Genomic DNA, 15,330 nt, shown 5'->3' with positions numbered 1-15,330 from the left:
GTTTATTTTTCTTGCCAAGTTTTTAATACATAAGTGTAAATTTATGTCTATAAAGCCCCTATTTGCACTTTTTTGTAAAGACTTGAAATATTTTTTAAATACTCTTTGTACCGCCAACAACTCCAAAGCATTGAAAACCATTACACTATGTAATGAATATAATGTCTTGGCATTATTGTAAAATATATCTGTAGTATTGTGTACTATGTGTACCCCTGGCTTGTTTAAAAAAAAAAAAAATGTCTAGCACAGGTGTAGATTGACGGGTCCCTAAACAAACCCTCACAATAAATCTCCAACTGATTGACAAATTCACTTGTGAAGTGGATTGCTGTGAACTGTGTGCCAATGATTGTCTTATGTTCAATAATATGGTAGTAAACAATACATTGTATTCTAAAGCCGCTTTTTGTATTGTCTTATCAATGATGAACTCTTCTGCCACAAGAATGTAATGCATTTTAATTATCTGAATATTTGTTTATTTTATATATATATATATATAATTTTTTTTTATATTTAAAGATAACGATGTATAATTATTTAATCATTATATATTGAATAATTGTTATATAAGGGGCTTTCTCAGCAAATATTTGTATATGGGATTAATCGCGATTAATTAATCGGGACACCATGTAATTAATTAGATCAAAAATTTTAATCGATTGACAGCCCTACAAAAAAACCTAACTGACAGATTGTGAAAGCATATTACGGTGTCTTAGAGCAGAAACAAAAACTGTGCTATTTTGACAGAAACTATGATTACCACGGGGATTTTTTGGAAGAGACAAGCCCCTGCCCTTAGTTCTAAGGTCAATGCTTTAGTTTCTTGCTAGAAGAAGTTTAAATGCCCTGGTGAAGTTAACTTCTGTATGAAGACACTTTCATCATCTTAAGGAAAGTTTTAATAATGCTAATGTAGGGAAACCCCAGGATGTCTGTGACATGTCATCTAATTATATGCATAATTGAGAGTCCTTGGCTTTGTTACGGCTCATATGCATTAACATTCAACAATGACTAAATTCTGATCCAGAAATTATCCAAATATTTATCTCGATAGCGAGATCATGTTTTCGCAGACTTTTGTTTCTCTGTTTTTTTTTTGTTTTGTTTTTTCTATTGTCTCTTTGATGTGCAAGCCTGGCTGTCACATCATTTTTTTACTTTTTCATCTGCACTTATATTAATTACATTTTTTTTCGCAGATCGCCCACCAAATCCTCCGAGAGGCTCAGGAGAGAGAAGCAGTGAGAGAGAAAAGGAGAGTGAGTTTTCACTTCCTAATCAGCCTAAAGCTTTATTCAAGGCTATCAAAAGCAGACCGTTAGGGAAAGTGTTTTAGTGTCAGCATTGACAAAACACACAGGCCTGTCAGAGTCATGAATAAATCACAATTGTCAGTGAGCATCAACTGCTCAAGAACAGGAGACTGGGTTTCTGTTTGCTCACCTCTGCCGGTGCTGTAGTGCTGGAGTTTGTCGCTGTACACGGCCTCCTTACTGTATGTTCGTTTTCTTTGAGAGATATTGGGACAGAGAGAGAAAGATGGAATGAATGTGAATTCTTCAATTAATGTGGATTTGTTCAGCTGACTGTAATATGATGGAGCAGACCTTGAACCCAAGTCATAGTGTTAAATCTAGTTGCAGAGGTAGTTTAGTTTTGGGACAGCTGAGTTTAGTATTCAGGTGTTTTAGGTCATAGAAGTTTGGATGTCTGGTTGTATATGGTGGTCTTGTGTTTGTGCCAAAAGTAGTGCTAAGTGGTCTGTTTTTATTTTTTTCTGGTATAGTTGTGTTTGGTTGACTGGTGTTCTTCGGGGTCAGGTATATTCAGTGGTTTCAGGTGTTTTCATTAGGCTTGGGAATAAGGTTTTATATTATTTAAATTCCTCTTTTCTGGATTAAAAAGAAAAAAAAAACTATGATTGCTCATTGTTTACAGGAATTGCATCATTTGGCCCAACAGTATTGCTAAATTTGTAACAGTTGCCAACAGAAAAGAGCCGACTCAGGCTGATTAACAGCATGAGATGATGCTCATTCCCTGATGAGAATTGTGATTGGCTATACAGAGACTGACTCCAACCAATGAGATTTGAAATCTCACATAGTGACATTTTATCATAAATACACATAACTTTGAGTCCAGGAATATTCAAAAATACAAAAATCACATTCAAGTACACCAGCACTTAAAGGGGTAGTTCACCCAAATATGAAAATACTCTCATCATTTACTCACCCTCATGCCATGCCAGATGTGTATGACTTTTTATTCTTCAGCTGAACACAAACAAAGATTTTTAGAAAATATCTCAGTTCTGTAGGTCCACACAATGCAAGTAAATGGTGAACAGACAGTTCAAGCTCCAAAAATCACATAAAGGCTGCATAAAAGTAATCCAAATGACTCCAGTGACACTTAAATGAACATCTTCAGAAGTGATATGATAAGTCTGGATACATTTTTAAGTAATTTTTTACTATAAATTCTCCTCCCTGCCCAGTAGGTGGCGATATGCAGGACGAATGTGAATTGCCAATACAAAAGTAAAAGAATGTGAAAATGAAAGTGGGGATTGATCATAAAAAAGGACTTAAATATATATCTGTTTCTCAGCCACACTTATATCACTTCTAAAGATGTGGTTTTAACCATTAGAGTCTTATGGGCATCTTTTACACTGCCTTTATGTTCTTTTGGACCTTCAAAATTGTGGTACCCATTCACTTGCATTATGTGGACCTACAGAGCTGAAATATTCTTCTAAAAAATCTTTATTTGTGTTCAGCAGAAGAAAGTCATACACTTCTGCAGTAATATGAGGGTGAGAAAATGATGAGAGCATTTTGTGTGCGTGTGTGTGGACTATCATTTTAAGTAATGCTTACAAATGCATGGTTTTCATTGCACATATAAAACAATATCAAAACCAAAAAATATTTGCAACCAATGATGCTAAGCTTTTGTCTCCTGAACTACACTTTTCTTAGCCAAGTTTTGCTGTTACTTTTATGCAACTGGTCCAAAGGCCATATTTAGTGGAAGTATATAGTCAGTTCCCCTCAAGTTCACCCAGGTGCTAGCAGAGTAACCACAGTGTAGATCATTACATTGACAATGGACATGATCCACTAATGTTTGATAACCAGACAGTCCAAATAATTTTGGTCAGTATACATAGTGTTCAGTATTGCATTATCATTTAAAACCTAACAAACTACTTTTTGTGACATGAAAAGAGTGCTATGTTTTATTTTATTTATTTATTAAATACAAATTGGTTTGATATTTTGTTATCTAATGCAATGCAATTCATACATTTCTAAGTGTGGCTTAATAAGTCTGTCCGAATACTTTTCTTGACCACTCAAAATATAAAAGTACTATAGGTCTGAATATACAGTGTGTGACTATTTCATTAAATGAACCACTGATGTGTCAATTTCCACCATTGGGTTGAATGGTTCTTGTTTTGGTACCATGCAGTTCAGTACTGATGATGGCTATATACCAACTGTGCTTGGAACCGGTTGGACTGTTGTAGAAATATACATTACAATTTTCACATTAGTTATTCATAAAGTCAAGTTTGAGCCATAAACAGTATGACATATAAACACATGTCACTAGTTGTAGCTCATACATGACTGGCTATTCTTCCTTACATGAACAAAGAACATGCAGCAGCCATACATCTATATGCATAATGGCAATCTTACCTGCTACAGACTATAGATATGGCCACGAGAGACACAATGAAGACCACTCCAGCCGCGGCGGAGCCCGCAATCAACGGCAACTGCTCCCTTAGCTCTGATTTATAGTCGTCTAGACAAAGAGAGAAAGAGAAAGGATGCATTAGGCTACAAAAATAACTCAAATGACCAGTGCCTATAGAGATGAAACAAGGGATGAAAGAAAGTGAACAAAACATTTGAAGGGAACCTATTCATGGTAAATTCATGAACTGCATGAATAGCTCAAAGCAGAATGAAAGTGAGAGTGAAAGAGGCTGGGACAGAAGGTCTTATGGAAAAGGGAACAACATATGATGTTTACAGATTGCAGAAGGTGAGGAGGAACAACAGAAGGCTTCTGGAATTAAAAATCCCATTAATTTTCTCCATACAGGAGTTGATTCTTAACAATAATGTATAAACCTTTCAAGACAGACCTACCTTGAGCTCTGAGGCTGTTAAGCTATAATATATGCTTCTGTTGAAGCTACAAGTGAAGTGTGAGTTTCACTTCATTTTTCATAAATGTGTTTAAAAGCCAAATTCCTGTTGAAAAACTACACTACCCAGAATCCTGAAGAGATATCCACCAATCAGAGAGGTCACTGTTACCACAGAAATGTAATTCAGCGGTGACCATGCACTTTTCTAAAGCTTTGCGAATCAAATAATTTAAGTGGCCGCTCACTCTCAAATTATTTATGTATTTGTATATATTTAGCAATAAACATCAAATATATTTTCGTAATAATTATAGTGAAATATGTTAAGTTGAATTTTTGTTCCAGGGCGGCATGGTGGTGCAGCGGTTAGCACTGTCGCCTCACAGCAAAAAGGTTGTGGGTTCAAACCCTGGTTGCCCCGGCCTTTCTGTGTGGAGTTTGCATGTTCTCCCTGTGTCTGCGTGGGTTCTCTCCGGGTACTCCGGCTTCCTCCCACCATCCAAAAGACATGCAGGCTAGGTTAATTGGTGTCTCCAAAAAAATTGCCCTAGATGTGGATGTGGATGTGGATGTGGATGTGGATGTGGAGGTGAGTGTGAGTGTATGTCTGTCTATGTGTGGCCCTGCGATGGACTGGTGACATGTCCAGGGTGTCCCCCGCCTTTCGGCCAATGTTAGCTGGGATAGGCTCCAGCCCCCTGCGACCCTGTACACAGGATAAGTGGTTGACGATGGATGGATGGATGGATGGATGAACGGAATTTGGGAATGTTGTGATTAATCTGGGAGGTTGATTTTGTTCAAGGCTTAGAACCTCTCTCTCTCTCTCTCTCTCTCTCTCTCTCTCTCTCTCTCTCTCTCTCACACACACACAATACAATTAATTGTAAAATACTTCCGTAATAAAAGCATCTGGAAAAGTGGCCGGGCACTTTATTCATTGAATCTTTGAAACAAAACATAAATAAGTATTAAAACATGGTGGTCAGTTTATACTAATGTCAAGAATTGACAGATGTTGACATAGAAAGAATGATGGAAAAAAAGACCCTAGGATAGACAGAATGAAAAGAAAGCAAGAAAAACACACACGGTGCACATCAGAATGACAGTGAATAGTGAAGTGTGTGTGCGTGATGTGCTCGGTCCATCAGCACTGCTAATCCTCACTGTCACAGTCTAAACACAGAAACCAACAGGGTGGAGTTGTGTTGCGTTATCTTGTATGATGCTAATGTTAACAATGCATTAAGTACCTTTTTGGAACACTCTTCAAAATACACAGTCTAGTGCCACTAAATTGTTTTAAGACTTAATTCAAAGACCTTTTAAAAAGACTTTTGATATCTGTCCTTTACTTTATGTTTGCTATGTTTAGTGTTGTAATGTTTCATGGTGCCATTTGGGCCATCTCTCTCTCGCTCTCTCGAAAAGAGAGTTTACCTTAAGTAAATTGAGGTTTATTTATAATACTAATATTATTAATAATATGTTGTAGACATTTTATGAAGTGAAAATTTATGCAATTTGTGTTTAATTCTAACATTTCTAAAGGTAATGGTTTATTTACATTTTAAATATTATTATTATGTTAATATTGTTATTATGTAATTTTGCCCCTGTTGGTGTGGGCTGTGATATGTATGTCACAGCAAAAGGGGCAAGCAAGTTTAGTTTTGTATAAGGCTGTTTAATACGAATTTCTGACCACTTTGTTTTATATATATATATATATATATATATATATATATATATATATATATCGGGTCTGTTAAATGCTTAATTATGATTGGTTCATGGATGTTCTAAGGTGTGTAATTTTTTTTTCAAGTAAACGCATGACTATGAAGTAGTTCCAGGTCTTGACCACATAACAGTTCCATATCACTTCACATTATTTCAGTTATTTCAAAGAGCCCTATAGGCTACCACAACATAATAACCGATTAAAACAATGACATTGGTTAAAGAAAATCGGTTAAAAACGTCAAATAATATCTAAACTATCCTTCATTTATTTACATTTATGTTAAAAAGAGCCCTCGTACTCCCTCGTCTCACCTGCACTTACACACGCTCCACACATACATACTCGTACACACACACCCACACATAGAGATTCAAGTAGCTACCAACAAACAGAGCCGCACCCCCGCAACTTGATCAAAATAACATTTTATTATCCTATATAACTTTTCAGATAATAGAACTCTATTCAGATAATATAACTTTTTGACTCACTGGGATTGTAAACAGTTGTTTAGCAATAGAAAAGGTGTACAAGAGTGGCGACACTCACTGCTGCTGACACTTTAACTTACACTTTACTCACTACAAGAGAGCCACTTTAAACACTTCAACAATTCAACTTGTGATCTCTCTGTATCTCTTTTTCTCTTGCACTCTCTCTCTCACACACACACACCTGCATGCACTATGTTGTTACCCCAATGTCGAACTAGCATTGAAGGCTACACACACCCACAAACCTGGATACACATACAATATACGCATTACGCATACACTTGCTCACGAGTAGACCCAGAAGCCGCCGCCAGGCGCCGCCATTTGCGCCATTTAGAATTTCAGCCGCCGCCAGCCAATAATTTCGTAAGCCAAACTGAGCCGCCATCTGATAAAGTTTGGCTGACAAACGTCAATTCACAGTGAATTGACGACCAATTAAAATTGCTCGTTTTCCGTACAGAAGAAGCGATGCATTTTTTTCTCGCACTGAGGTGAAATGGCGGAAAGAAGCAAGCGAGGTAATTTTGATCTCACTTCTCACATACTTTCCTAATTCCTACTTACTTTTTTTTTTTAACTTAGGCCTACCCAGACTTTTGTTAAATCTTCAGGGCACGGTTGCACAAACACCTGAATCAAAGATTGATGTTATGAACCAAATATTCTGGAACGGAGAGATTTATAGCACTGAACGTGATATTACTGCAGTAACAAACCACTGTTTCCACATTGCTAATTCACGACGCATGCTTCAGTGTACATTGAAGTGAAATGTGCAAAACTTTGTCCAAAATAATACTGATAACAGTGTGTGTTTATATTAAGGCGAGACACGGCAGGCAAAAACATAGTTTTTTTTTACTGGTCAATTTTGAGATTTTTGGATATTTGTCTTCAATAACATGTCTTCTTTCAGACTTGTGGTGAAAAAAGTCCGAAATACACATTTAGGTCTTTATTTTACTACACTTCGTCTGTTTGCGTCTGTAGATTTCTCATAAATTCAACAAAAGTTTGCGTTCTTAATCAACATACTTCTCCGTGATCTCTGCCGTCACCCTCTCATCACAGTATTGCATTTTGTAGAAATATAGTGTAAGCCATGCATTGCTTGGAAATATTGAGATCTAGTAAATCAGTATAACATAGACATCTGTAGACATGAAGTGGCAGCTTCAGCCATTTGCAGCTATGAAAAGTTTGGCGGCTGCAGCAGCCATTTATGTTTTGGCTGAGCCGGCTAGCCAGCCAATAACTTCATCAGCCAGCCATTATTCTCAAAACAAATGGCTTCAGGCTCTACTCGCGAGTGAAAAACAGAGCCGTCATGTCAGCGCACATCTGCTTTTCAGTGGGGTTGAAAACATTTAAGGTTTACAACGGAAATACAATGGAAATATTGCGACTATGATTTTGAAGCAATGTTACTTCTGACATTACAACATGAACACATTTCATAGAACAATGTTAGAGTTTCAACTGATTTAAATAAATGAGAAGTCACACTAAAATTCCGACTGTAGGTGTCTCGTGTACCGGAATACTGGCCGTTCGTGGGGTGGAGGGGTTGCTCCTCCACTTCTATTCCTGCTCCCGTGAAAACAATTGACAAACGGTCAGATGGCAAAATTAGGGAACACTTATAACTCATTTTAGAGTGGTGGTGGTGGTGGTGGCGTAGTGGGCTGAAGCACATAACTGTTCAGAATACGTCTGAATTGTAATCAGAAGGTCACTGGTTCGATCCCCACAGCCACCACCATTGTGTCCTTGAGCAAGGCACTTAACTCCAGGTTGCTCTGGGGGTATTGTCCCTGTAATAAATGCACTGTAAGTTGCTTTGGATAAAAGCGTCTGCCAAATGCATAAATGTAAATGTAAATGTACATTTTTGCTATCCTTGCTAATGTGATTTTTCGTGCGGGTCTTACAACAAAAATAAAAAATGCTTCTTTAAATGATATGTCTGGTCCTTGGAAAATCACTGACATCTTCACACATGGAAGTTAGCCTCTAAATTGCACTGAACTGTAATGTTGTTTCCCTTTTCTCCATTGAAGAGACAAAAAATTTCAGAATTTCCACAAAAATAATCATGTGCGATGAAACAGCCCTTAATGGGCTTTGACCTTGTTTGCCTCAAGAGCACAGTGTTGATGTGAGACAGCTGTTACACATGCAACGTCAAGTTGCGCCAGATTCAATTGAGTCACAAGAGAGAACCAGAAGAGATCTCGAGCATGCATCTGATCATATCTGTATCCTTTACTAATGCCTAGCCTATACAAGTATTCCGTTACTCCACAAGCCTGATTATAAAAGCTAAAGCAGAAGAAAGAGACAAAGAAAGAATTTTCTTTTTTGTATTATTAGCATTATTAATTATATTTTTCATCTTTTATTTACATTTTAACCTGTTGAAGCTCATGATCATATCAGAAATACAGTATTTGTTTTAAATACTTTCAGACTCTACATATTTTACAAGTACAATGCCTTTCGTTGACAAACAATAATTTATGGAATGTCCCAAAACGTGTTTAAAAAATGGCCAGATAGACGTTTTTTGTCACGCAAAGGAAAACATCTCTAGAGTCATGTTTCCATTGGGCTCATTCTAAAATGAATCTCAAAAATATCCTGGCAATTTCCACCAACACCCCAAGCATCTGAGAGAGGGGATATTACAAAATGTTGCATATGTGTGCAATGTAAGTGTGTGTATCGTAACAAACTACATTTTAGCAATCAGAGAGATGTGCGGTGAATGTTCTTCAGATGCTGGCTAAACTATAAGTGCCAGCAGGATGTAGAGCAGTCTCTGTGTGTACTGGGCTTAAACACACCTCATTTAACCAAATAATTTCTTCGCCATTACACCTGGCTGTCATAAAGAGAGAGCGAGCGAGAGAAAGACAGACTCTGGGGAGTGCATCTGTTGTGTCGTTGTTACAGCATTTGGTTGTGTCTGCGTGTGTGAGATGGACTTTTCTCCCTGGTGATTGGTGCTAATTGTCATAATGAAGGTTGTGCCATGGCAGAATGCCAGTGGATGTACCCGTTAGTTGGTGCAGAGTGAATGCGGGCACTAATTACTTTAGTGAGTATGACGGCACGGATATGCATGCACACACACAAAGACACACAAACACAGGGAGGTTTTTTGTCTTCATCAGTGTGACATCATTGCATTCTGTCCATGTCTTCACTTCATTTGTGTAAATCCGTGAATATGTCTGCAAAACAAGACACACGGTGTGTATATGTGGGTTTGTTGAGTGCATGTCTGTTTATGCATAATTGCACGGTTTATTGTGGGTCCATTGTATGGATGTGTGTGTTGAAATTGGGTTGTTGTGCTTTTGTTTGATGCAAGTTTTTGTTCTGTGCTTTCGTGTATTTTGCATTTTTGATATGTGTAGATGTATAAGAGTAAATTATAGTGATGAAAGTATATGTTTCACATCACCCTAACAAAAGGGCGAATTTCACACATCAAATTTGCATGTCTATTTGTGTGTGTGTGTGTGTGTCCCAGATTACCAGGGCTGTTCAGTTATATTTACAACAGTGTGACAGCAAAGACAAGGAGGGTTTTTAAAAAATAAATGTGTGTGTGAACTGAACAGATAAAATGTGGGTATGTGTGTGTGTGTGTGTGTGTGTGTGTGTGTGTGTGTGTGTGTGTGTGTGTGTGTGTGTGTCTGGCATATTCGTCAGACAGGACATGTTAGAGTACAGATACAGCACCATTAATCAAACCCATGAGAGAGACAGAGGTTACAAGAGAGACAGAGACAGAGGGACAGAGAGAGAGGAGAGGGCAGAGAGAGTGTTTTAAAGTTAGAAACAGTCACAAATCTAAAATGAATAAGTAAAAGCTAGACCTAGAAACAATCTAGGTGTAGCAAACTGGATCTTTCCTTTGTGTGTGTGTGTGTGTGTGTGTGTGTGTGTGTGTGGGAGGGTTTGGGTGGTTTACGAGGAAAAAAATGTTAGGCTACAAACTGGTAATTTCAAGGGTATTATGCTATAAATTTGGTTTATGAGGACATTTCTAGTGTACCCATAATTCAAATCACTCAATAAACTTACTAAATGATGTTTTTTTTGCAAATTTAAAAATGTAGAAAGTTTTTTGTGAGGATAGGATTAGGGTTAGAAAAAAAAAATCTTTAATTCGTACAGTGTGTGTGTGTGTGTGTGTGTGTGTGTGTGCATTGCGTTGAGCATTAGGACACAATAAGTGCATCCACTCACCTTCATTGAGGAAGAAGCAGAGAGAGATACAGACAGAGATAGAGAGTGAAGGGGGAGTCAGAAGCTGGGAGGAACAAAAAAAAAAACAAAGGAGGAAACAAGGTAATGATAGAATAAACGATAGAATGATAGAACAACAGAGAGAATGATAAACAGAATGATAGAACAATAGACTGAGCAATAAACAGAATTATAAATCAATAGATAGAGTAACAGAACAATATATAGACCGACAGTAAAATACAATGGCAAGAAAAAGTATGTGAACCCTTTGCAATTAGCTGTTTAACTGCATTAATTGGTCAAAAAAATGTGATATAATCTTTATCAAAGTCACAAGTATAGACAAACACAATGTGCTTAAGCTAACAACTCATAACTCACAAACAATTATAATTTTCCTGTCTTTATTGAACATATCCCATTAAACATTCACAGTGCTAAGGAAAAATGTAACCCTTGGATTTAATAACCGGCAACAATAACCTCAACCAAGCGTCTCCAATGTTCAGATGGAATTTTGGACCATTCTTCCTTACATAAATCCAACATCCACTCATAAAGGTGAATTTCCTTTTTTTGAAGCCATTCTGTAGTGGATTTACTTCGATGTTTAAGGTCATTGTCCTACAGCATCACCTAACTTCTTCTGAGCTTCAGCTGGTACACAGTCACCCTGACATTATCATGTAGGATATCTTGATACATTTGGGAAATAATGTTTCCCTCGATGATGGCAAACGGTCTAGGCCCCAAAGCAGCAAAGCATACCCAAATCATGTTGCTCCCTCCAATTTAACCTTAGTTTCATCAGTCCACAAAATATTTTCCCAGTAGCATTGTGGAGTGTCAAGGTTGTCTTTGGCAAATTTCAGGCGTGCAGCTATGTATTTTGTTAGAAAGCAGCGGCTTCCTTCGTGGTGTCCTGACATGGACACCATGCCTGTTTAATGTTTTCCATAAAGTATACTCATGAACAGAGATGTTAACCAGTTCCATTGATACCTTCAAGTATTTAGCTGTCACTCAAGGGTTCTTTTTTAACTCATTGAGCATTCTGCGATTTGCCCTTAGAGTCATCTTGGCGGGACGGCCACTTCTAGGGAGAAGAGCCACAGAACTAAATTGTCTACATTTATAAACAATTTGTCTAACTGTGGACATATGCATATCTAAGCTATTTTAAATAACTTTGTAACTCTTTCCAATTTTATGCATAGCAACAATTCTCGATTGTAGGTCTTCTGAGATTTAGTTTTTGTGATGCATGTTCCACATCAGCAGATGCTTCTTGTGAATAGCAAACTCAAAATGCATGAGTGCTTTTTTATAAGTCAAAGTAGCTCTAACCCACATGTCCAATCTCATTTAATTTAGTCTCAGGTTTGTCAGCTCCTGATTCTAATTAGCTTTTCTTGACATCATTAGCAAATGGGGTTCACATACTTTTTCCAACCTACACTGTGAATGTTTGAATGATGTATACATTATGTACACAAACAATACAATAATTAGTTTTTATTAGTTAAAACAGATTGTGGGTTTTTTTTCATTATTGTGAAATATCAAACCAGATTTTTAGACAAGTTTATAGTACATAAATAAAGGTAATTCCAAAGGGTTCACATATTTTTTTGCCACTGTAAATAGAAATATAGATATAATGAAATACAGAATGATAGAATGATAGATAAAATGATAGAACATTTGATAAAACAACTGAACAGTAGATAAAACGATAGAACAAAATGACAGACAGACAGATAGACAGAGATAGACCCCCCACTGATGATGATTAATCACATCATCCACTAATCAGCGCTAAGCATTTAGGGAATGCTTGAATGCCAAATATGTTCTAGATGAAAAATCATTTAGCTAAGCAGTTTGGTTGGAGAACGGTAAAAACCTGGACACACAAACAAACACACACACACACACACACACACACACATCCACACGTGTTGTGTGCCATCCTTATGAGGACTCTCTATAGACATAATGGTTCTATCCCCTAAACCTAACCCTTGCAAAAAACTTTCTGCAATTTTTAATTTTCAAAAAACATAGTTTAATATACTATGGTTAGTATAGTCATCGTAAACCACCCAAACCCACCCATACACACCCACACACACACACACATACACAGAGACAGGCATTGGAATGGCGGTTTGTACCATCTGTGAGGGTTTGGAAGCACATTTTGCTGCTGTATTTGCCGAAACCAGCGACTGTCCTGGCGCGAACCTGCATCACGTACATAGTGCCTCGCCGTAAACCGTCTACACGAGCTGTGTTCGTCTGACTCTTCACCTGCGTAGAGTTCACCTCAGACAGATCCTAAGCGAGAGAGAGAGAGAGAGAGAGAGAGAGAGAGAGAGAGGCAGATTTATTTAAAATATAAATAAACATTTCCTTTTCCTTTTTTTTTTTACACATTTTATTATTAGCCTGTAGTAAAGAAAAATCACATAATAGGTATTTTCAGTATCGCAATTGTGCCTCCTACCCTGCTAAAAAACAACAACCAAAAAAAACAGCTAAGACCAGTATGAAATGATATGCTCATTCAAGAAGGTTTACTTTGAGGAAAAGTTGAGAAATGCGGAGAGAAAAAATGCATAAAAATAAAGCCAATCCACACACTATATAGTACACACCACAAGCTGATTCACCTGGCAGTTAATGGCACTAAGCAGAACTGATGTTGTTTCATTGGATTTGAGTTAACATTCACTCATCGTATTTAATGAAAATGTGCTGTGAAATATGACACTGAGCAGATAAGAGTAAACCCGTATGAGGTCTTGCGTGAAACTGAAATTAGATTTGGTGAGGTATTATCTGCCCATTTAATCAGTTAAAGGAATGTATAGTCTGTTAAAAACACAAATGTGATATTAGATTGATGATGTTACAACTTCGAAACACTTCAGTGTTCAAAGCTAATTACATAGAATAAAACAATAATTCAAGGCCATAATTTAAGACTGCATCTCTGTCCCAGGTAAATATGGACTGCATCTTGTAATCACATTGATGAATGAAGCAAACACACATACACACTGACATTTTTTTAATAGTTAGGACAGGAAGTGTAGACAAACTTTTTAATATCGGCATTAAGTCTGGTCCACACTGCAGCTTATTTTGACTAATGCTTAATGGAGTGTTTCGGGTTCATACAAGTTAAGCTCAGTTGACAGTATTTATGGCATAATGTCGATTACTACTACAATAAAAAATCATTTTTTATTTAAAAAAAATTGCAGTTACAGTAAGGCACTTACAATGGAAGTGAATGGGGCCAGTCCTTCTAAATTTTATTTTTTTTAAGTATAGCCACAAGACATAAACATTATACATGATAATATGATTTTAATGTGATAAAATTACTAATAATCATATCTGGGTAAAGTTGTTTCCAGTATTATGACTTTGATGACCTGACGATGTAATGCTGGTAAACCCTGTAATCCCAGTAAGTGATTTTGTCAAACTAAAACCATGAAAAAATATTTTATTACACTAAACGTAGGGATTAAATTGGCCCAGTGCGGTCCGGAACAGCATTCGGGCACCTTTGATTCCAAAAAGAAAAGAAAAAAAAATGCTTGTTTGTCAATTCTTCCCATGTATTATTGTATTCTCCGATGCTTTTTTGTTTGATCCCCTTGACACATTCCATATCTATTTAGTGTACTTGTTTTTTTTTTTTTTTACATGTAATTCTCATGTACAGCATCTATTTAGTCTAAACGTGAGCGCGATGTTAAATTCTGGATCTGAAGTGATGATTTCACTTCGGAGCTCGTCCATCCATCTCTTGAATTTGACCACATTTATATTAACATCAGATATTAAAGTTAATAACTGATTAAGACTTTATTATGAGGAAAAAAAAAAGATGAGATGCTCCATAAAGGTTTAAATGCTCCATAGTGTATTCATCTATTTGGAATAAGCCTCCTTCTGTAAAATGAAGAATCTGAAACGCCGTCTTTATTTTCTGTTATTATTCTTCATTAAACTGAGCTAAATTTGAAGATGTTAAGTGTTCTTGAACACTGGTAAGGCGCTATATAAATGTAACATTATTAATATTATTATTAATATTATTTAACTAAGTAATGGAGTCCTATCATAAATAATTCCTGATAGATTTACGGGACTTTCACCTGTTTGCAGGCTATATTGATTTTAATATCATTTATTTTAATTATTAATTTAATTTGTTTTGATTATGCACTGCAAAATGTGTGCATGACATTTCACATTTTGCTTGACTCCTTCTGCCTCCAGAATAATGTAGTAATACATGAACAGATGAACAAAAATTCTGTATCATGCCGATAATAATATCTGAAATACCAGGAGAAACCACAACATATTCCACAGTTAAGGTAGCCTAAAAATTCAGCTTCATTTGGGAAAAAAAAAAAGTATAAAATATATTTTTTCAAACAATAATAATATTAATTACTATTATTATTATTAGGCTATTATTATGAAAAGGTATATACAAGGCAATGTTTATATAGAAACTCTAAATGTAAGAGTAACATTAAAAAATGGCCATTTCATTAAGTTTTGAAGCACTTCCGGTTTAAGTATATAAATGTTAA

At 36.4% G+C, this 15,330-nt stretch overlaps 1 protein-coding gene across 1 annotated transcript in view; it reads right to left on the bottom strand.

Moving 5' to 3' along the window:
* LOC127648586 (ephrin type-B receptor 1-B) overlaps positions 1 to 15,330 on the bottom strand; it is a 348,045-nt gene that overhangs the window by 39,260 nt on the left and 293,455 nt on the right. The window contains exons 7-9 of the mRNA XM_052133235.1: positions 12,883 to 13,045; positions 3,735 to 3,843; positions 1,459 to 1,523 (exon numbers count right to left, since the gene is read on the bottom strand). Of these exons, the coding sequence (XP_051989195.1) occupies positions 1,459 to 1,523; positions 3,735 to 3,843; positions 12,883 to 13,045 (337 nt within the window). The remainder of the gene's footprint in view (positions 1 to 1,458; positions 1,524 to 3,734; positions 3,844 to 12,882; positions 13,046 to 15,330) is intronic.

Source organism: Xyrauchen texanus, chromosome 9 (genome assembly GCF_025860055.1).
Source record: "Xyrauchen texanus isolate HMW12.3.18 chromosome 9, RBS_HiC_50CHRs, whole genome shotgun sequence".
NCBI lineage: Eukaryota > Metazoa > Chordata > Actinopteri > Cypriniformes > Catostomidae > Xyrauchen > Xyrauchen texanus.
This window is presented reverse-complemented; position numbering and strand designations above follow the sequence as displayed.